Genomic DNA, 21,550 nt, shown 5'->3' on the forward strand with positions numbered 1-21,550 from the left:
GGGCGGGGGTGGGGGTGGGGGCGGGTAGGCCGACTGAGCGGATTATAACCGTCTGGGAGGCTGGAAGAATGGCTCCCTCCCCTCACTGCGTCCTTCATGTAATATTTTACAACGTGAGCGCCTTCCCACAGGGATAGTTCAGATCTTTTTAAAGTGGAAAGGTTATGAGCAGTCAGTATCTAACCTGCTGTAGACAGCTGTTCTGTTGTCCAACAGAGATTATAGACCAAATGTCCCTTCTTTGTCTCGTTGGGAATTAAAACCAGCAGAACCTGGTGTTGTGTTTTCGGGACCAGAATCTGCACATTAGGGATGTGGGTCGTTAAGTCCCGCCTACTCCGCCAGCAGACAATCATCACAGCCACTGAAAAACTAAATATTACCTGAACACGTGCGCACTCCTCTGATCCATTCGGCTGGTGAAAATAAAGCATGATCAGCAGAATTAGAACTTTTTAAAATAAACTATAATCACCACATGTCGTAGGGACGCTGTCACATTTTAGGCAAAACACATAAAACAAGCAGAGGTCCTAAATAAACAGTGTTTGCAGAGATTAACCATCATTAACGTGATAAATAAATAGAGTTTCTCTGCGTTCAGAAAGGCTCAGCTCAGAGCTTTTTTATTTTTTCACCCCAGTGTGTTGTGCTCTTGTATGTTAATTAGTTCAGCATGAGCACAGGATGAAATAAACACCAGCTGTGAAACGCCTTAATGACCTTAATGCATTAATTTTACAATAAGTGTTTTTATTTTAATTTGCTTGAAAAGCCCATCCCTGTAAACAACCATGTAAGGCAAACTTTTAACATTTTTGAGTTGTTTTTAGGACGGCAGCCATCCGTTTTAATTAGCTCGACAGTCCAGTCAGAATTAAACTCTTATTTCTTTAAACTGAGGTATCTACAGCAGGTAAGATATTAACACAGACACTTTTGCTTTAATGGATTTTTTTTTGGTTGGGCTCTAACTAATAATGGTTTTTATTGTTAATTTTTTTTCTAATGTGCTTGTAAAATCTTAATACATTTAGATTTATGTGTAAAATTTAAGTTCAGACTCAAGAGGCTTAAAATTTACCTTATTTCTCCACAATACGTGAATATAATCTGTTCAATGCCCAAAGCAAGTTGATTAAATATGAGTTTTTTTTATTTCTACAGGGCTCTGAGATTTGTACTACAAAAAATAAACTAAACAAACAGAATGTTGCCTTCTTCCTGGCTCAACAGTGCCCCCTGCTGGATCCCTGTCAGTACTTTTTATTGTTATGGATGAAAATAATGTTTAAAAAAATAGCAAACTGTGCTCCAACTCCTGCAACTAATGCTGAAATGTTTCACGTAACACGATGCAGCTAAAACACCAAGAAGTTCTGCTTTAACCCAAATCAAACTTTAATTTAAACATTATTACATTTTTACATCTATGGATCTTTAGCAAAATTATCGTTTACAGGTAAAAATAGCAACATTTCTAGATTATTTTAGTTACTATACCAAAGTATAGCATACATTATTTTTAAAAAGATGCAAGTTATTAGATTTTATGGAAATCTGATGAGATATTTTGCTCTTGAAAGCATTTATTAATGGTCCAAAGCCTTTAAGATGCATTTTCTCAGCAGGTTAAAACAAATTTACAAACAAGAAAATATCTGATACGATCAAATGTTCACTTGTTGGAACAGAAATGTTCTGTAACTGCTTGCTTCAACGTTATGTAACGAGCAGAAAGGCCCGATTGGAGTCTTGCAGTTTCTGCAGGATTTCCTTTCCTCTCCGGTTTTGTTTTTTCCTGCCAGCCTTCAAAGCGACCCTGAAATCTGTCATGAAACTGAATATTCTTTAGCTAAAATTCTCTCAAGCTGCTGTCCGGATGTCCACATAAGAGCCAGACTCCCTCTCTGCTGCAGGGATTAAAAGTTGCGTCCAGCCTTCTCCGCCCTGATGTGTCTAATAAAATGTGCAGCGCTGCAACACACACACACACACACTCACACACTGCTGGTGCTAATAACTGTAAAAGTGGAAATTGTCTTATTTCTTGAATCCTTAAAAATTCTGAATTTCCTGCTCAATATGGCGCCGTAAGGTGAGATTATACATTAAATATTTATCATTAAATAATATAAATAAATACTAGATATAATAACAGATAACATCATTAATTTCTTCAAATTTAGATTTTAAATATCAAACTTTTCTCGGTAATTTACCTGCATGTGAGCACTGTGACTGTGACATGTAGCTCATTTTTGTTTAAAAATAAATAAGCTTAACACCTGAATAAATAAAAGTGCAGCTATTGATTTTGCCAAATGGTGAGCCTGCTTCACTGTATAAACAGTATTTTATAAATGATTAATAAAACTTTATAATGTGCTTACAAACTCATGAATAACCTTTTTATAAAGCACTAATAAAGGTGTGTTTTTGCGAAGTGGGACCCTTTGAATCAGCCTTAAACCAGCATGTTATACAGCTGTAAAACTTATTCCTCTCCGTGTCTGTAGGATCCTTGACAAATGGACGGACGTTTGACTCATCCCGGGACAGGGACAAGCCTTTCAGGTTCAAGATCGGCAAACAGGAAGTGATCCGAGGTTGGGAGGAGGGTGTGGTGCAGGTAGGTTGTTACTCAGGGTTCGGCTGTCTTGTGATGAACAGAAAAAAAGTCTTAACTTCTATTTAATGGAGGCTTTAAAAAAAAAAAAGATAAATAAAAGGTTTATTTTTGTATATGTGTTTGCAGAGCACAGGGGTGGAAATTAAAAAATTTGTCCACCAGCCACTTTTACCAGCCACTATTTTATGTTGTAACAAAAAGTTATTTCATATGATGATGATGATGGAGGTGGGTGGAAGCAGTTGTGGTGCAACTGCAAATTGCAGAAGTTACCAGGGGGGAACCAAATATTTCAGCCGTCTGAAATAATCGGTTCCCCCTCTAAAACATGGGACAAAAATACTTCACCAACAACTCCTTACCTGTGTTTATTCCTCTGTATTATGATATTATTAGCACATTTTATTTTTAAAAGAATGATGTTTTTTTGTTTTTTTAATGAGAAATATTTGCCCCTCTAAACAATTCTGTTAATAGATAAGTCATTATTTACGGAGACGCAGGGGGAACCGTATCTGATGGGGGAACGCGGCTCGACGTAACAGCAGCAACTCGAGCACATTGCTGCCCCCTATATGTCAGGAGGACAAATAACACCTTTTCTGTTTAAATCACCAACCCACCACAGTGGCATGTGTGTTGATCAAATTCACCCACTTCAAATATTTACCCGCATTTGGCCAGTGGCGGGGGCTAATTTCCACCCCTGGCAGAGCACAGGATTATTAAATAAAGGCCTTGCATTCCTTGAAGGAATGTAAATCACCCGCCACCTTTTACGCCGGAGTTTTAAACTAAGATCATTTTATGATGAGAATAAAAAAGTTATAACTGATCAGAACTTGTAAAAGACACAATCTCATGTGATATTGTGAGATCTGTTATGTGTTGAGGACGACTGAGGCACTCCTACATCAAACTTTAACTCTGTAATCTGTAAATTTGACATTTCTGTATTTCTTAGCTCAATTAGCTGCGGCAGCCATCTTGAAGTGGACTGACTCCACAAGTTGATCAGTTGTAGATCCACATCTGATGATTACTTTATGAACGTTTCGTTAAAATTGCCTTTTTGTCGTGATGTTCAAACCCTTTTTTCCCCTCATCGCAGCTACAACAAATTTTCCTGATCCTGTAGATCACTGCAGTCTGGAAGTTTTGTTACTTCATTAACAGATTTTGCTAAAGCCGTGTTGAGTCACAGGAACAGACTGTGCTGAGAAAAAAAAAAAAAAAAAGAAAGCCACGCAGACTGAGCTGACATGATTCAGATGCTGATAACTGATATTGTTGTTCATTATTTATTGATGTGGAATCATTGTAGGTTTCTACTTGCTAAGATTTCCTTTATCTCTGCATAAACTGCATTAAAGGTACTCATCACGCATGAAACCAACCAGACAAAGGTTATCCTGAACCAGATTAAATGCTGCAGTTTTATTTGTTTACTAAAGGAGGTTTCTGGATGTACTGACGCATGAAATGTGGGTCCACACTCAATGTAAACACAGCTGAATCTGCTGAAAACCATGTGGAAGCTTGGGTCAGGTGATTGACCTCCATTAGACTGGCTGTAGCCTGTGGAGGTAAACAAACACATGGTAATTTGCTCACAGATTTTTAATTTAAGGACACATTAACCATCGATGTGCAGATTGTGTTTCTTACAATCTTTAAGACTTTACAACACTGTGCTCTGTGTGGCACATTTCATCTCAAACTGCTGCTGACGTTTCATCGCAGTCATTTCAAGCTCCACCTTCAGGCTTTGGATGAATTTTTAAAATCCTCAACAAGATGTATCCTTATTAGGATTTTGAGCTCTTGAGAAATAAAGCAACAAGCCTGGATGCACTGTGGTTTTGATTTAATAATCATTTGTTAAGAAGCTGTTTTCCTTTCTGGGTCGTGTTATCCAGCTCTATAACCACATTATCTCTTCTTTCTGTCCTCTGTCTCGTCCTCCAGATGAGTGTGGGTCAGAGGGCCAAGCTCACCTGCTCGCCTGACTTTGCTTATGGAAACAAAGGCCATCCGGGCATCATCCCTCCCAACTCCACCCTGGTCTTCGACGTCGAGCTGCTCAGATTGGAATGAAGCGAAGCCACAGCCTGTTTGTCGTGTGTTGTGTAAGCATTTTACCACAAATCCTGCTCTGGTTATTACTAATAATCAGGCTGCTTTGAGTAATATTGTCCCCAAAGCATGTAACCTTATAATGATCAGCCATAACATTATAACCAAAGCCGTAAATGGAAAACTATGGTTATTTTTTTATATAAAAATTAAAGCTCGTTAAGAGTGGGCTGACAAATTATACACCTACGTACACACAGACACACGATCAGCAGCTGTGGCTCAACTTCAGACCATAACTTCAGCCTGTTTCTCACCTTCAGGCCCGTCTTCAGACGCACTGACTACTTATGCCTCAAATTAAAGCAGTGGCCTATTAAGGGCAAAACACACAGGTGGATTTATGACAGTTCCTGTAGCTGCAATTTATGCTTTTATTGACAGTTCTTCTTCTTTTATTTAGCTGTAGTAACATTTCATATCAAAAGCACAGGAGTTCTCTTGCATCTCTTCAAACCCTCAAACTTATATTAGTTTTTATAATAAACTTTCTTGCAACTGAAGCTGAAAAGCCCTTTCTTAAATGAGACTACAACAGCAGACTTCAAGTTGAACTCCGTGATTTAATGGGACTTTTTTGGCAGCAAAACGAAATCCTACTCAGTGTTGGGTGTGGTCATAATGTTATGGCTGAGACCAACCTGCACGCTGATCATTTTGTAACTTTCTAAAAAGAAACTTTGAAGTAAAATAATCATCTTTCCCCTCATCTTTCCAGTTGACTTCGCACCTGCGTGACCCGAGGAGACGCTCGGACGGTCTGCACTGTTTCACTGCTTGTTTCATTGAACTCTGACAACTTTGTGTTATTTTACCTCTGTGGCGGCAGAGTCACTTATATTTTTCAATCATACTCCTCCTTCTTGAGACTATGGGCCATAACCTCAAACTTCCATGTTCTTTTTCTTGCTGAAGTGTGTGAAACGCCAATAAACCACTAGCACCAAGCTTCATCGACAGATTTTTTAACAAAAGTATACAAAAAAAGCACACATTTGCAGCCTTTTTCACTCAAAGGATGGTTGAAAAGAAAGTTTCTGATGCAGCGATGCAAGTTGAAATGTCATGGTGCAGCGCAGCAGTTAAAATGGACATTTCTGCACGAAGCCATGTTTTGTTTTGAGCGAGGGGAGTAATTGGCAGGAAGAAGACAGCTGTAGATGGTTCAGACGCGTGCTCTGCCCTGTCTGCATGCTGTAGATCTGATAGGAAACTTCCCGTTTACAGCTCGAAAGCTCTGCGTTCAGTTTACATCGTCACCGCCTTCTCGCGTCGTCTTTAAGCCTCATTTAAAGCCATATCCAGGTCTAACCTTGCAAAGGCAGGATTCGGTTGGATCGTTTTTGAAAATCATCTGAAATGCTTGAAATGTCCAAACAAGGGCAAAGGACTTTTCCCTAGCCTTATTGCGAGTATCAGGTTGAATCTTGTATTTTTAGCAGAAAAGCTAACCCTTTTTGTCCTTTCTGAGATGCTGTTAGCGATGCACCAGTCTGCCTATTCAAAGACTGTGTTGTGATGAGAAAAATAAGCCGACACTCTGGCACCTTGGGGGGGTTTTATATCTGACAGAATGGGTTTCAAATGGAGTTTAAATGAAGGAATTTACCGTCTGATTTGTGGCTGTCTGAGCTGCAGCAGACCGCCTCTGTTCTGCGTAGTTCTGTGCTGAAATGTTACGATATGCAGGCTGAACCAATGATGATGTATTTAAAATAAAAGAAATGCTTTTCATCTGCCTGTGGACTTCTTTCTTCTCACTACAAATTATAACTCACTTACTGATAGTGTTTAGTTAGTATTTTACATATAGTTTGTTGCAGTCTAAACGCTTCTGCAACAGTCAGCTGATTTAGGAGATGAGCTATGACTTCTGAAACTAATAAACTTTTCAAAATATTTAAGTATATTTACAAATGTTCTCTGTTTGAAATCTGCTTTTGCATACTTGCTATATTTTGTCTTCTGCTACTTTTACTTTTTAGCTCCCATTATGCTGCTTTTAGCTTTTAATTAGCTTTTTGCTACCTCTAGCAAAAGTATTTTGCTGTTTGTGGTCAGCCTTTTTGCTACTTTTAGCTACTGCTCTGCTACTTTTACTTAGCCTTTTGCTGTATATTTTTAGGCTTTTACCAACCTTTATTATTTACTTTTATATATATACTTTTAGGGTCTGTAAGTTTTCAATCCCAGGCTCTAATGGGATTTTATGGGCATGCAGGTGATTTCTCACAGCAGACCCAGAACCTTCGTCTGCTCTTGCAGAACAGCATTAAAGGGGAAATTAAATAAAATATCAAAATAATGAGTTTTCATGTTTTTCTTTTCGTTGAACACCATTATAAAACACTCCAGTGGACCATTTCTCTGATTTCAGACATTAATGACTTGTTTTTAGAGTTTTTGTAGGCCTATTTTACAGGGTTGGAGACGTAGAAGGAGGCCGGGCCAGCTGTGGCAGACCGCTGTAGGATGCTGAGGAGGTTAAAGTACTGCTTTGAAAACACATTTTTGGGTTTTTTTTGTGATGCTGTCGGGAACTGGAGCCCCACATTTCAGCAGAGGAACCCCCCGAGCTTCACGATGATGTCACACAGTCTGCGAGGAGTTTCCCATTGGTTCTTCTATTGAAGGTTTGTATTTCCACAGTCAGTCTCCAGACTTTGGGTTGTAATTCTCACCAGGAGCTGAACCAACCACATCCATCCAACTTTATTGACCTTCATAAGCTGCAGAATGACTCAGCTGTCGGAGTTTTGGTTTACACAATTAATTGCTGCCATTTCACCCCCACACTATCAGTATTTGCTATTTACTGCCTTATTGACGTTCCTGTGCTTGACACGTTATATATGATCATGGAAAATGCCGAAGATAACCTAATAATTTTTTCCATCTTTGATTATTAATTTTAAATTAGAGTAAATTTCTTAAAATGGGACACTCTGAAAACAAGCACCTTTCATGGCTTTCTTTTGATCCATGTTAGCTTCAGAAAAACTTTTCTTTTGACCTTTAAATAAACCCTTAAAGTCAAAGCGGATCCATCTTACATAAAACTAACTGACTGTATGAGGCAAAGCCCACGTGACCCCCTACCCATCCTCCCACCAAACATGGGGCGTGGCCTGTGACGTCACCGCCGACCGAGCAGGAAGCCAGCGGTGACGTCACTTTCCAGAAGTCCCCTTCAGGTTTTTTTGGGCAGACGGAGAAACAGCCGAAGAAACAAGAAAAAATAAAGACGTCCGGCGCTGTCTGAAGGTCCCAACTGACTGTTCGAGCTCTAACACCGACACTCAGATCTCACAGGTGAGAATATCCGAACTGAAAACCTTTCCTGACGGGTTTTTTATTTATTTATTTTTTAATCAAACAACAAGCTAACGTCGTTTTTCCTTTCGGCCAGCTCCCCTCCTCCCTGCTGTTTATGTCGGAACAAAAGACTGCCGAGCAGCTCCGCTAGTTTCCTCCTCATTTATGCACCTTAATCGGTGTTATAATTTAATCTACTCAACAAATAACTCACTGTGGTACAAAACCGACCTCTCTGAAACGGCTTGTTAATGTTTAATGGCAGTGCGGTAACGTTAGCTTGCTATGGTTAGCAACATTTTGCGTCTGAACTTCAGCCTCGGACGCATTTAGCTTCAAAACTACATAGTTGTTTGGATTAATAATAAAAGTGTTAAAGATAGGAGCTTCTATTGTAGTCTAATGTGTTATTTCTAAGTTTGGTGTTGTTATAATAATATCAACAAGGCAGGGTATAAAAATAAGTTACATAAATGATTGTGGTTTGTTGTTCTTGTGAGGTTTATATGATACAATAAATCATATTAACCAGGCACAGTGTTGAAGGTGTAGGTTAGTGTTTCTTTTTAATTTGTCCTCCTTCCCCAGTTTGTCCCTTCCTCTTTCTGTTTCCCAGCCATGTCAGTAGACCGGAACAAGCTGCCAAAAAACTAACAAAAAAAAAAAAAAACACACCACATTCTTGGATCAAACCGATTCGTTCAGGCCCACTAAAGTTAACCGTCCAGCCTCTGCCAGCTTTTGCTCTGGTTTGTCACACACCGGGCTGAAAAGGAGCAGTCGAATCCATTTATTTTTATTAAGCCCAGGCCTACTCGTTTCAGTATTTTCTGTTTCGACGTGGCCTTTCAGCATCATCTGGATTCAGGAGAGTAACAAAAGTCATATTCATGACGTCTTGGAGCAGTTTGGGATCGCACTACAGCGAACAAGCAAATGTGAAACGCTCTAAAAAACTATAATACACACACACACACACACACACACACACACACACACACACACACACAAAAGGCATTTCGTTCCTTGAAGGAGTCCACAGAGTTTTAGGGTAAGATCACGTTGAGAAATGGAGTTGCAGCCATTTTTGGTCAAACCTCAAAAATAACATCTGTTATAATTTGATGGCACTCTCAGCTACTGCCACGACAAATTTTAACTCAATATCTGTCAAATTCTCTAAGTTACAGACATTTTTGTGTAGGCTAAGGTTGATTAGCTGTGGTGGCCATCTTAAATTGGACTGACTAGTGATTCATAAAATATTTTGCTAACACCTTCGAAATACGTGTTAAAGGATGACTCTCAGCTACTTTCGCAACAAGTTTTAGCTCAAAATCTATAAAATTCACTGTCTTGTAGCCATCTTTGTATTAGCTAAGATGGCTTAGCTGTGGCGGCCATCTTGAATCAAGCTGAGTCTGAAAATCTATCAGTTGTAGATGTACAGCCAGTCATTACTTTCTAAGAGTTTCATTAAAATCCGTTCAATGATTCATGAAATATTTTGCTGATTTGACACAAACAAAGGCAAAATCATTATCGCCCATTACTAAAGGAGCTACAGATTAAATTGTATTGATTTTTTTATCTATAAGGCTACTGTTGCATGATTCTCAGTTAAGAAACTCATTTATTTCACTCTGTTAGTCGGGTATATCCTCTTACATTATTTCTCTGGAATAAGGTTAGGTCATCACTAAAGCAAATATTTTTCCGGGCGTATTTATTTCTAGCCTGCAGGTTTGTTTTAGAGAGAAACACATAGCCGAAACGTAGACGGCAGAACGTATTAAAATGCCCGTCTTTGTCCACGAACACAACGTTGCGCTTGTCTGTGAGGACTGTGAAGAACAGAATGGAGTAGTGGCTGGAGTAGCTGCGTGAGTGAGGAGTAACAGTAATCTCATTGTGGTCATTTTATGTGTTTATTTTAGGATCTGAGTGCAGTTTTTTACTCACTGGTGTCAAAATAAATCTCCCGGGGACCACCTAACATATCACTGTGTAAACATGAATCACAGGTGTGAAAAAAAAAATTCCACATTTTGCACGTTTAAATGTGCATGTTTATGTGAAATGGGTTGTTTTCGTTGAGGAAAATTGGTTTTATTTGCAGTAACGTGAAGGGGAAAGGAAGTCTGTTTATAGTTTGATTACAGTGGATGTTTTGTTGTAAATATTTATGCTTCTTGCCGTTTTCCTGTTGAGGAAGAGATCCGTCCACGTCTTGTGATTATTACTCACAGTGTCGACTTTCTGTTTCATAAACTTCATTTAGTGCCTAAATCACAGCCTTCTTATTCATCTTCACCTTTTTGCTCAGATGTTGCCCTAATCTGTTACTTTAATCAAATTCTTTTCATTTAAGTGCTGTTTTTTAGTTATTTTTTACGCCTTCCTTCTTTTTTTTGTGGTTCTTTTATCTTTTAATATTTGAAATTTAACACATTTGGAAGCAAACTTTCTGCGACATTACACATTTTATAAATTGCCACATTAAATTAGGGTTTGTTATGAAATTTTACTAACTTAATTAATTTATTACAGAAGAATTCTTCGTCCAGGATGCAAAAACATTGCTAACATAAAGCGATAATGTTTGGTGTTTAACATTTTTTACAACAACTAACCTTCATCTCCACTGGTACTTCATTTTGCAGGAATAAAAAAAACAAGTTTTACTCAAAAAAGGTTTAACAAGTGAACATTTTGGCGTCTTTTAACTAAGAATAAGTTGTAATTACTACATTTTTATCTATCCATAAAGAGAAAAATAGTCACTATTTTTTTGCATTTTTGGAACAAATACCTGAGCAAGTTTAAACACGTAAATAAGTCTGCAGTTAATGGAGGGTTCTTGGCAGAATAACAGTTATCCCAACAATGGAGCTGTCAGTCGAATCAACAGAAAGAATTATTACGTTTCTTCACATTATTTAAAAAAAAAAAGACCAAAGATATCAACTTCAACGTTATTAATATGTCCCCAAAAGGCAAAATGTTTGAGACAGGATTACAAACCTAATGACCTGTTTTTTATAGTGCACAATAAGGAAAATAGTAAGAACACTTCAAACTATAACAAATATCTTAAAAGCAGTTAATAAATAAAATAAAAAACATCCAGCCAATTACTTTCTCCCCATATTTGAGTTCATCAGCGAGATATAACCGTTGGGATTAAGGAATTTCTGTAAGTTCCCAAGAAGGACGTCAGAATGTCAGGACAGAAAACTAATAATGATTCACTTTGAATTTAAGAACTGCACAATGAGGAGAAGGAAAAACAAATGGGTGGAAGCAGAAGTCAGTTTTTATGGGTGAAAAATTGGAAACTACTGAAGTTGTAAACGGTTATTAATACGTTAATAGAAGATGACGCTGTTAGGTCTTGTATCCTCGTAAACACAACGTCGTCTCTAGAAAATGACCCAAAGCTCCTTAGTAACCGTGCCAGGCCTGTATGTGGTGCTGCAATAAAAATACACCAAAAACAGGAAACAAGGCGTGGAGCGTAAAGCTCACACACTGGGAGTGAAATGTAAATACAACAGAAGAAGAAGAAACCCTCAGCTTGTAGGTTAGGTTCGAGGTGGGGTTATGACATCAATGTTTTCCTTCTTGTTTGCCTACAGAAAAACATAGATTTTTAACACTCAGAACCCCCCTCTTAAAACTTCAGAAAACCCTTTCTGTGTGGACGGGGCCTTAAGGTGGACAGTAAAAAAAGGATATTCAGTAACATATCAACAGGTGGCATCGGGCAAAGAGACGATTCATAAAAAGGAGTGACTCACTTTCAATAAACCAGATTCAGATGACTGAAAACTAAAAGATAACGAAGTCATTACCTCCGCAGTAAGTGCACTGATAGACATTCTTCTCATGCTATTTATAAGAATTAGGTTGATGAGGCTGTTATTCTGGCTTCCTTGTGCTTATTATCCGTTATCTTCTCACTGCCTCACCCTGCTCGGCCTTATTGTTGCGCAGCTTCAGTCAGCTGACTGCTTTTCATTTCCCCATTCTGCTGTTTGTTTTCATGCCTGTGACTTCTGAGTTACGTTTTCCTTGAGGTAAACCAGCGCCATATATATATATATATATATATATATATATATATATATATATATATATATATATATATGCATTAAAATTTTCCTCCCTTCCCTTTTCCAGTGTTTACCCTGTTTAGCAGCAGTCTGAACTGGGAATAAGTCGTGCGTTTACAGGCCCCAATATGTCATTTTGTTAGCTGATTGTTTGAGCTGAAATTTAAGTTTTAGGCTGAAAACAGCCAGGATGACAGGAATAAAAGTATAAGACACTTTGTCATGGCATAATTTGTTCTTTACACCTTGGCCTGCAGGTTTTATAACATCTCGTTGTTGAGTCAACACGCTTAAATTCACCTGATGTGGCAGGAAGATAAAACAAAAACATTATAAAATGAAATGATTATGTACATCCCGCTAAATGCCACAATTATTGAGGTTAATGCGAAATAATCACATCTCTCAATGTTTCTGAAACTTTAGGTCATTTGTTGTTTTCTTTAAAAAAATAAACAACAACTAATGAAAGAAGAGAAAAAAACTGAAGATTATTGCAAGATGTAATAAACACGTAGTTCATAGCAATCGGGACAACTTGAACAATTAATCAGCTGTCAAATATCCTTTTTGTGCATTTTGGTTTCATTTACACGGCTCCCTACTTTCTGACGTCGTGACACAGTTTAGAATATGTTCCTCCTTTTAGCTTTTACTGTAGAAATATTAAATTTGATCACTCCGTTTTGTAATCTCTGTGGTGCATCTCAAAGTAACTCGATCCAAAGTTTTTCTGGGAGGGGAATGGAGGTAATATGAGGAGTTACCTCTCTGGAGTTTGTAGAACCAACCTGCAGGGGGGTTATTTCCTTCAATAAAACCTTCTACTCAAAGCTGTTTGTTTTGTTTGTTTGTCTTTTCAGCATGTCTCTGTATCCATCCCTCGAGGACCTGAAGGTTGACAAGGTCATCAAGGTAAAACCATATGAATTTACTGCGCTCGTTATTTGGTGGTACTTAATTATTTATCCCATTTGATGCTCTGAAGGCTGTTTGTGCTGCAGGCAGAGCTGCAAGAAGCACATCAAAACAGAGAAATGATGCAAATCAAAACGTATACAAAAGCTAAACAAATTTAACCCACTTCCAGTTAAATGCAGTCATTTAAATGCAGTTTATCTGCATTATTATGGAGTGTTGATACATGCATCGCTTCTTCATATTTTGCTTCCAAGAAGAGAGCTTTCTTTCAATTTTTGAAGTGGTTTTGTGCTGTAGTTCTGCAGACTTTGACTCTTTTTATGCTAAATTTACTTTTGCACAGCGCTGTAATCCATCTGATTTCGTCCCGTCGTCTACGAGCACAAAGAGATTTATTGTCCTGAGTTTAATTATTATTCCGTCTTTGTGTCGTTCCTGAAGAGAAAATGCATCCGACGCCAAATTCGTCAAACCTTCATGTCAAAGTGCTTTCCGTTGACTGGTGTGTCTGATTGCTTTCCAGGCTCAGGCCCAGTTTGCACAGAGCACCACCCCCATGCCGGCCATCACTGAGGGAACCTACCAGCCTCAGCCCGTCGCTGCCGAGATGCCGGGATCCAGTAAGTCTCACAGACACTAAACAAGCATTTTAAAATGTCACTCTCAGTCACAGTCGGTCTGCTTTGGTTTCATTCAAACTTCGTCCTTGTGTTTGGTATTTTTTGTTGTCCTTGCTTGCTTTTAAAGGAATCTGCTTCAGAGGGTGAATAAAACAACATAACTGGGGACTGGGATGTTAAAGAAAGCAGTAGAAAGCCTCAGTAATTTCTCACAGAAGGCATTTTTAAAAAGTAAAAATGGGGAAGTAGATCTGCAGGCGTCAGTGACTTCAGTGTTTCTTCTCTCGCTTCGCACCCCGTATCCCGTTTTCCCACTCATTCAAACGCTCGTCTCTTATTTGGATGCAAAGTCCTGTCGGGGTTTTTTTCGCCTTTTGTTTGGACCTCGGCAGAGCTCCGTCTGAGTCACCATGGTGACTGGCTCTGGCAGTTGTTGGGATAGCAGGAGAGGAGGTATTTGAACAAACCCAAGACGAAGAAGGAGGTGGATAGAAGCAGGGAGGGAGTCGAAACGGGGCAAAATGAATGACAGGAACAATAAAACCAGATGAAAGTTACTGATAATCTGCATTTAATGTCTGTTTGGAACCTGCCTCGATTCTTTCTCCGTTTAGTTTCCATCCATCAGAAAGTCTGAGAAATCTGAGACAACTTTGGGAGGTTTTGGCGACCACCTGATTGGAGACAAAAAGGACAATAAAGTGCGATCAAATTAAGACTCTTTGTGACTAAATGGCAACAAAATAAAATTGCACATTTGCAGAAATGTTTTAGTTTGTTCTGCAGTGACATACAAAACGCAAATGTGTCGTTCGGTGGGATTCCAAGTGAAAACCTGCATATTTTCTTGCAATCTTGTCTCCAAAACTTGTCGCCATCAGTTTCAGTCCAGTGAAACACGAGCTTAAAGTCAAAATAACATCCGGCCAGGCAGGAAGTAGATTACAATAAATAATAATTTGCAAGTTAATGACAGTAACTTTCTGTTCTGGCTGCTAATGTGACTCCAGGAGCGCATCAGAGAACGTGCCAACTGTAGCCTGACTGAATTTAACACATTTCTTTCCAGAAATGTATAAAACCAATTATTGGTGCTTTAGGTTCCCCACCATGGAGCGCCGTTTGAATTGATTGAAGAGCTTTAAGACATTTATTTGATATCTGTTCAGTGCTGCTCCTTTTGGCATTTGTGTTTTCTTATTAAATGTCATTTTTAATCTAAAATCTTAACCTGATGACAGTTTAAGATGAAACGTTTGCAGCACTAATCGCAAAAACAACAATTTGCAATCTGTGTATCTTGAAGAAACTGGTGTTTGTTTTATTTTAGGCTAATCCAGACGATCAGTGCATCTTTAAAGTCAATTTTAAGTAGTAGGTTGACCTAAATATACGTTTATTTTACTTTGCAGCCTCTTCTGACTACCTTCCTGTCAGCAGCACCAGTTTGCATGAAATTTGTTTGTATATTTATACAACTTACTTACTTAGAAGTTTGAAATATGATGACTGAACACAAAACACAACACCTTTTTTTGTAAGGTTACAGTATCCTTGGTTGTATAACAAGTAAAAGATACTGATCCCTTTAAAGTTTGGCTGCATTGCGTCACAAAAGTTTTCCGATAAAGGACTGAATGTTGCCAAAACGACAAGTCTGATCTGATGGAGGGTGCAGAGAAGATGAGATGAGTTTAAAAGGCAACAGGAGCTGGGAGCGTTTTATGCTCCTGAATGAAGAACGGAGGTTAATCTAGTCTCCTCGTTTGTAACCTGAGCATTTGTAGCAGGTAGAGGCAGCGTTTTTATCTAATTCATGCACCGACGTAAGCTTGCTTCACCCCTACCAACTGCCTGTCTTCTCCGTTTTCACTCACCCTCTTCTTTCCCCCCTTGTTCTTGCAGGTTTGTACCCCAATCTGGGAGATTACATGGGGCTGGCCCTGAACAGTGATGAAGTCCAGAGGAACCTGGCCCTCGTGCCTGTGACTGACAATGTAAGAAAGGGAAAAAAAATCATGTCGCATTTGATTAGAAAATATGTTTGACCGAACCGTCCGACAGCTTTGTGGCACTGCAGGTCCGCCCAGCTGAGTGACTCACTGTGTGGGAGAGTGTGAGCTCTTCGCTCGCCTCCAGGAGCCCGTGTGTGTTTATATATGAAGATTATTCACAACCTAAGCTTGTCAGCGAGGATTTCATCATCCGTGATGTCTGCTGTTTTCAGAAACCTTCGCCCATGTCTCCCATTTCCCTAATATTTTTCACCCTGAATGTTAAAGCATAATAATCTTCAGACGAGGTGCTTAAAGCGTTCCTGATCTTGAATGATGAACATATTTTAATGTCACGCTCCTCTTTGAACCTCCTCCTCCACCTCCACAGCAAGTGGCCGTTCCCTCCAGCTCAGGTGTCGGGGCGATGGTGGGGCCTGTGACGGGGGCCGACGTGGGCATCAGGAGGGCGGAGATCCGCCAAGGCCTCCGAGAGATTATCCTCTGCAAGGACCAGGACGGGAAGGTGGGGCTCCGGCTGCGTTCCATCGACAACGTGAGTCAGCGCCTTTTCAAACTCCTCTTACTGCGCTCCCGTAAATAATTCAGAACGGACTGATAGTTGTTTCACGTCCCTTTGACGACACGCCGCAAACGGATCAGCTCCACCTTTTAATCTTTCACTCTGACGCACAAAGATCACCGGAGAGATCCGGATTAAATCATACGCTGCAGCAAAGTTAAAGGGCCCAGTGTGCAGCAGGATATATTTACTGACTTTCAGCCTGGAAAACGATTGCTCTTTCTTATAGTTCTTTGAAAGATTTGAATTGAATTGGTCGAAAGACGATAACATTTGTTAGTTTGAAAGAAATTTTACAGTGATCTGTTAGTTTTTGGAGTTCATGTAGGTCCTAAATCTGAATGGTAAAGGTCTTGAAAAGATCTTAACTTAATTGACTAAAACTTGCAGAAATCCTGGTTTTAGTTAAAAAAAACAACACAGAAAGTTTCAGTTTTTTTCCCAAGTTGGAGGTTTTATGGCATCATATTAGTGAACATTTTGTTATCAGATTATTTTTCATGTTTTTATCTGCAGCGCTCCCTGATGATTTGATTGCTGGATAATATCCACCGTGACTTTTTCAAAGCCCGGAAGCCAAATTTTGTTTATTTTCTTGGTTTATTAGTTTAGTTGTTAGTGCCAGACTTTGGCAAACCTTCACAGTAACGTGCACATTTTTCATATTTAGTTTGCTCTGAAACTAAACACAAAGTTCAATTGTACGATGTTTGTATATCTGCAGCGTCCTCTCGCTCCTCCTCGTCCTCCCCTGGCGCTCATGTTTTATCGGTTTCCTCCCTCAGGGGCTGTTTGTCCAGCTGGTGCAGGCCAACTCCCCCTCGGCGCTGGCCGGGCTGCGCTTCGGGGATCAGGTCCTGCAGATCAACGGGCAGAACTGTGCCGGCTGGAGCACAGACAAGGCCCACAAGGCTCTGAAAGCTGCAGCAGAGACCCGGATCGAGATGGTGGTCAGGGACAGGTGAGGAGCGGTTCACGTGCTTCTACCAACACCTACTGGGATCTTTAAGCTTTTATCGCTGCTTCTACCGTGAGCTTCATGGCCAGGGCTGAGCTGAGCAGCTTCTCAGATGGATTATTATCTGCCATCCTGCATCTTATATCCTCTCTGTCTGTTTTTCCTCCACATCAAGGCCGTTCCAGCGCACCATCACCATGCACAAAGACAGCTCAGGCCACGTGGGCTTCATCTACAAGTCCGGGAAAATCACCTCTCTGGTCAAAGATGGCTCTGCTGCCCGCAACGGCATGCTGACCGATCATTACATCTGTGAAATCAATGGACAGAACATCATCGGACTCAAGGTCAGACACCTTTAATTTAAGAAATACGAACAATGCAGAGAATAAAAGCTAGATTGGTTGCAGAACACCTAAATTTATTGTTTGATTGCTGCTTTTTCCCGTATAGATTGCACCGAGGTACATGTTGTTTCAGGGTTTGCATCGTTGTTTTTCTGTTTAGAGTTTCTTCTGTACGTTTTCTGCAATCTACCTCCACATCTTTGGCGTCATTTTAATCATTTATGTATCAAAACAATCGGCTCAGTTAGTATTAATGTGCTGTGACTGCTATATTTTTTTTAATTAATAACTTTATTTTTAAGTTTTCCCCATAGAAATACCTTCAAAAACATTGTTCTTTGGAATCAACTTCAACATAAATCCTTCTCATTTTAGGCTAATTTTAGCTTTTAGCTACAATTTTGGTTTTATCTGCAGTTTTGCCAACTTTTAGCTTTCATGATCACGCAAATTTTAGCTTTTAGCTCGGGTTTTTTTTACATTCAGCTTTTGGCACTATTCAGTTATACAAAACCAAGATGTAATATTTGATCAAAAGTGACTCACTGCAGAAAAGCAGGATAATTTTAGGCCAATTGAAACACCTTTTAACCCTTATGTTGGACACATTCAAGTTTTCCCGCATTTAAAATACACAAACAGGATCTTCAGCTATGAAGAAAAGCCATCATTAGTAAACAAACTCCTTTTTTAAAGCCTAAAGCAACAACTTTGGAAGAGTTTCTGCAGTGTTTTAAGCTACTGTTACGTCAAAGCTTGTATTTAAATATGAATCGATTAAAAAGGATCATTTGTAAATCAGTTTTCTGTATGAATCTCTGCACTAAGTGTCCACAACAGGTCTGAGATCAGAACTAACTCTGTCATCTAATGAAAGTTTGCTTTTTAGACAAGAAGATTGTTTTAAACACTTCAGGAATCTAAAATCAGACCGCAGTCAGAGGCTGTTTTCATCCCAGAGGATCTTTACCTTGAAACAAAGAGCCATGTCTCACGGATGTTTACTTATTTATTTTATATTATCCACATGTTTAGAACACACAGAAATGAATGAAAGTGCTGTTTTACGTTTAAATACCAGCCGACATGTTCTAACTGGAAAGGGAACCTGCTTCTGATCCGTTTCTGTCCTCGTCTCACATCTTTCCAGGATTCTCAGATCAAGGACATTCTGAACACTTCTCCAACCACCATGACCATCACCATCATGCCCAAGTTTATCTATGAACACATGATTAAGAGGTAGGACTGAAGCTCAGGCTTTTAGAGACACTACTACAACAAAATAACCGCACGTAAAAATTCCATTTCACAACGCAGACTCTCCTTTACATTAACTGTTAGGAAAAACACATTTAATCCTTAAAAAAAGGCACAATTAAATGACTTAAGGTGTGGGCTTTTAAAGTTTCTAGAACTCCAAACAGTTTGCATGTTTTTTTTTCCTCAGTTTAAAAACAGATCTTATTGTTGTGGTGCACCTTTTAATTTAAAAAAAAAAAAAAAACATAAGATTTTCTGAGGCAGCAGGCTTTTTAAATTTGCAATTATATTGTTAATTAATGTTGTTATTAATGTCAGGTTAGATTCCGTAAATAATGTTGAAAAGATTATTTAATGAATCTAATTTCATGAAACAAATTCAATAAAACAAAAAAAAAATTGTTAAAGATCCGTATCATCATTCAAAAAGGCACTTTATAACAGGGTTTCATTTGAGCTTTATACATTTAGTTTGCAGAAATAGGATCTGTGATTAAATAAAATAACCAAAAGTTTGCTTCTTTAATGGGATAAAAGTAAAAATAATGACATTTAACTTCTCCTGTTTGTTTATTCATAACCCCAAAAGTCATTAAACGCCATTTTTGTTCAGAAATCCCCCTCGAATCTGCAGCTTGTTCTCTAACGAGGTGATCAATGTTGTTTGTTTTTCTTTCCCAGGATGTCCACCGGCCTCCTGCGGTCATCCATGGATCACTCCGTCCCGGAGGTGTGAGGACCGGGAGACGTGCTGGAAACTGTCAGGATGTCTACAAAAAAAGAAGAGACTCTTTCCGTTTTCTGATATCTTTAACTTTCTCTTTCTGTGTCTTTCTGTCTTCATATCAAACCCATCCTAACGTACATCTCAGTCACCTTCTTCCTTTATTACCTGTAACATTTTTAAAAATGCCTTTTCCCCCTCCTTCTTCAGCAAATTGACTTTTTATACATCTGGTTTACATCAGTTCTGTCTATATGTTAACCGTTTAGTCTCATACGTTTACCCCCTTTTTCTGCTATTTTTAAATTTTTATTCAAGATCGAGAACATTGGATTTTTTTTTCTTTCTTTTTTAAAAACCATGCACAAACTATCATGAGTCCAGAGCTTCCTCCTCAGTGTGGAGATGTGAGTCAGCGACATGCTGTTTAAAGCCGATCGGCAGCCGTCAGAGCCCCAACGTGCACGCCCCAACGTGCACGTCCTCTGTAAATAATCTGAGCTCGACTAACACCCACGGTAGAAGATAGCTGTACAGTCGTTTACCCGGGCCAGTAGGATTGATTTAACCAATAAGTTGCTTTTAGTTTCTGCTGTATGCTGGGACGTTTTAGCTTTTTAATTCAGCATCGTGTATTATTTTTCAAAAATTTACAGTCCCCTTTGTCGTGTCAGAGTCGTAACTTTAAAGTTTTCTATCTTCTCGCAGAAATGGCAAACCTATTTCGACACATTTCCAGGCCCTGGTGCAAGGGTCTGCAACCCGCGGCGCTGGGGCACTAAAAATCCCACAAACCCGTCATCTTTACCTTCAAACCGATGCTCCATCGTTCTGCGATTTGTGCACCACCGTGACGCCAATAATACAAATAAATGGGGCTGTCTGTGGGAGCTGAAGTACTTGAGGACACATATTTACAAAAGCATCGTGCAAACTGCATCGAGTTTTCACTAAACTCCTGTTTAAACTTCGTTCAGCGTTCAGACGTTTCTCCAAATCTGTCAGAAAATTAACAAACTGCCGTACCTGCAGGTGCAGAAATCAGAAATCCTGTCAGAGATTTTAAACCGTCAAATTTGAGCGTTTGCAAAAACATGTAGGAAGTTTCTTTTAATATTGTGAAAAGTACTAAAACTAAGCCTGGTTCCATAAACAGGCTGAGGTCTTGTATTTGTGGAATAAACGAGAACAAACTGATTTCACCTTTTATCTCATTCTTTTAAAGACTCTTGGCTGCAGCCTAATCTGTATTTAATTCTAACTGGATGATTGGTTTTCATCCCAGATTTGGGAAAAATTCAAATTCAGCAAATAAATTAAAACTTATCAAGAGTCGGGTGGATTTTGTGGCTCTTTATAAACTTTCCTCGGATGCTAAAACGATCCGTTTTAATGGTGAGAGGTTGCAGACCCCTGCTCCGATGTGTTGTCCAGACACTGTGCACATTCCAGGGGAACGCTTTGGGGGAAAAAAAGAGAGGGCATCCGGAGAGATGCAGCCAGAAAACGCAAATCCGAAAAAATCCGAGCGCATTTCTGTACGATTGGTTGTGAAGTGTTGTTTTTTTCGGTCTCGTGTTTCGGGCGATCATGTTCAAGGGAACTGTTGGTATTATTTCAGAGGGGGCGGAGCCGAGCCGGGCCGGGTTCGACCCACTAAGTGCACTTTTCATGACCTTTTTTATAAGATGCTCCTGTGTTCATTTCAACAATTATATTTTGAAATCAACGTAAAATTTAGAAATTGAGGGGAAAAAATTCTCATAAACATAATTAATAATCATGTCCCATCTTTTTTTTTTATTAATTATTTTTAAACTGTGTTTGTGGTGCCTCATGTTAACGAGAGAACTCATTAGGTGAAACACAGAAAGCAGCTGAAATCAACATTTCCACGTTAACGGGTTAAAGTCGTGAACATGTCGTCCCCCCCCGACTGATG

At 39.2% G+C, this 21,550-nt stretch overlaps 2 protein-coding genes across 2 annotated transcripts in view; both read left to right on the forward strand.

The window, feature by feature from the left end:
• The window catches only part of fkbp1ab (FKBP prolyl isomerase 1Ab), a 7,872-nt gene extending 1,370 nt beyond the window's left edge, over nt 1-6,502 (forward strand). Inside the window, exons 3-5 of the mRNA XM_017433492.3 lie at nt 2,520-2,632; nt 4,601-4,761; nt 5,487-6,502. Of these exons, the coding sequence (XP_017288981.1) occupies nt 2,520-2,632; nt 4,601-4,729 (242 nt within the window). The 3' untranslated portion in view covers nt 4,730-4,761; nt 5,487-6,502. The remainder of the gene's footprint in view (nt 1-2,519; nt 2,633-4,600; nt 4,762-5,486) is intronic.
• Nucleotides 6,503-7,921: 1,419 nt separating this feature from the next.
• sdcbp2 (syndecan binding protein (syntenin) 2) lies at nt 7,922-21,069 on the forward strand. Its single transcript, XM_017433491.3, has 9 exons — nt 7,922-8,080; nt 13,062-13,113; nt 13,643-13,739; nt 15,645-15,736; nt 16,125-16,289; nt 17,102-17,277; nt 17,450-17,621; nt 18,772-18,863; nt 19,566-21,069. The coding sequence occupies exons 2-9, from the start codon at nt 13,063-13,065 to the stop codon at nt 19,618-19,620; spliced, it is 900 nt and encodes a 299-aa protein (XP_017288980.1). The 5' UTR covers nt 7,922-8,080; nt 13,062; the 3' UTR covers nt 19,621-21,069.
• The last annotated feature ends 481 nt before the right edge of the window (nt 21,070-21,550 follow it).

The sequence above is a fragment of the Kryptolebias marmoratus genome, linkage group LG8 (assembly GCF_001649575.2).
Source record: "Kryptolebias marmoratus isolate JLee-2015 linkage group LG8, ASM164957v2, whole genome shotgun sequence".
NCBI lineage: Eukaryota > Metazoa > Chordata > Actinopteri > Cyprinodontiformes > Rivulidae > Kryptolebias > Kryptolebias marmoratus.

Bases quoted from the DNA above. Each gene is read 5' to 3' on its own strand.
- sdcbp2 (XM_017433491.3), top strand. From the start codon at position 13,063: ATGTCTCTGTATCCATCCCTCGAGGACCTGAAGGTTGACAAGGTCATC. The intron at 13,114-13,642 runs GTAAAACCATAT...ATTGCTTTCCAG, and splicing joins AGGTTGACAAGGTCATCAAG to GCTCAGGCCCAGTTTGCACA. The intron at 17,622-18,771 runs GTCAGACACCTT...ACATCTTTCCAG, and splicing joins AGAACATCATCGGACTCAAG to GATTCTCAGATCAAGGACAT.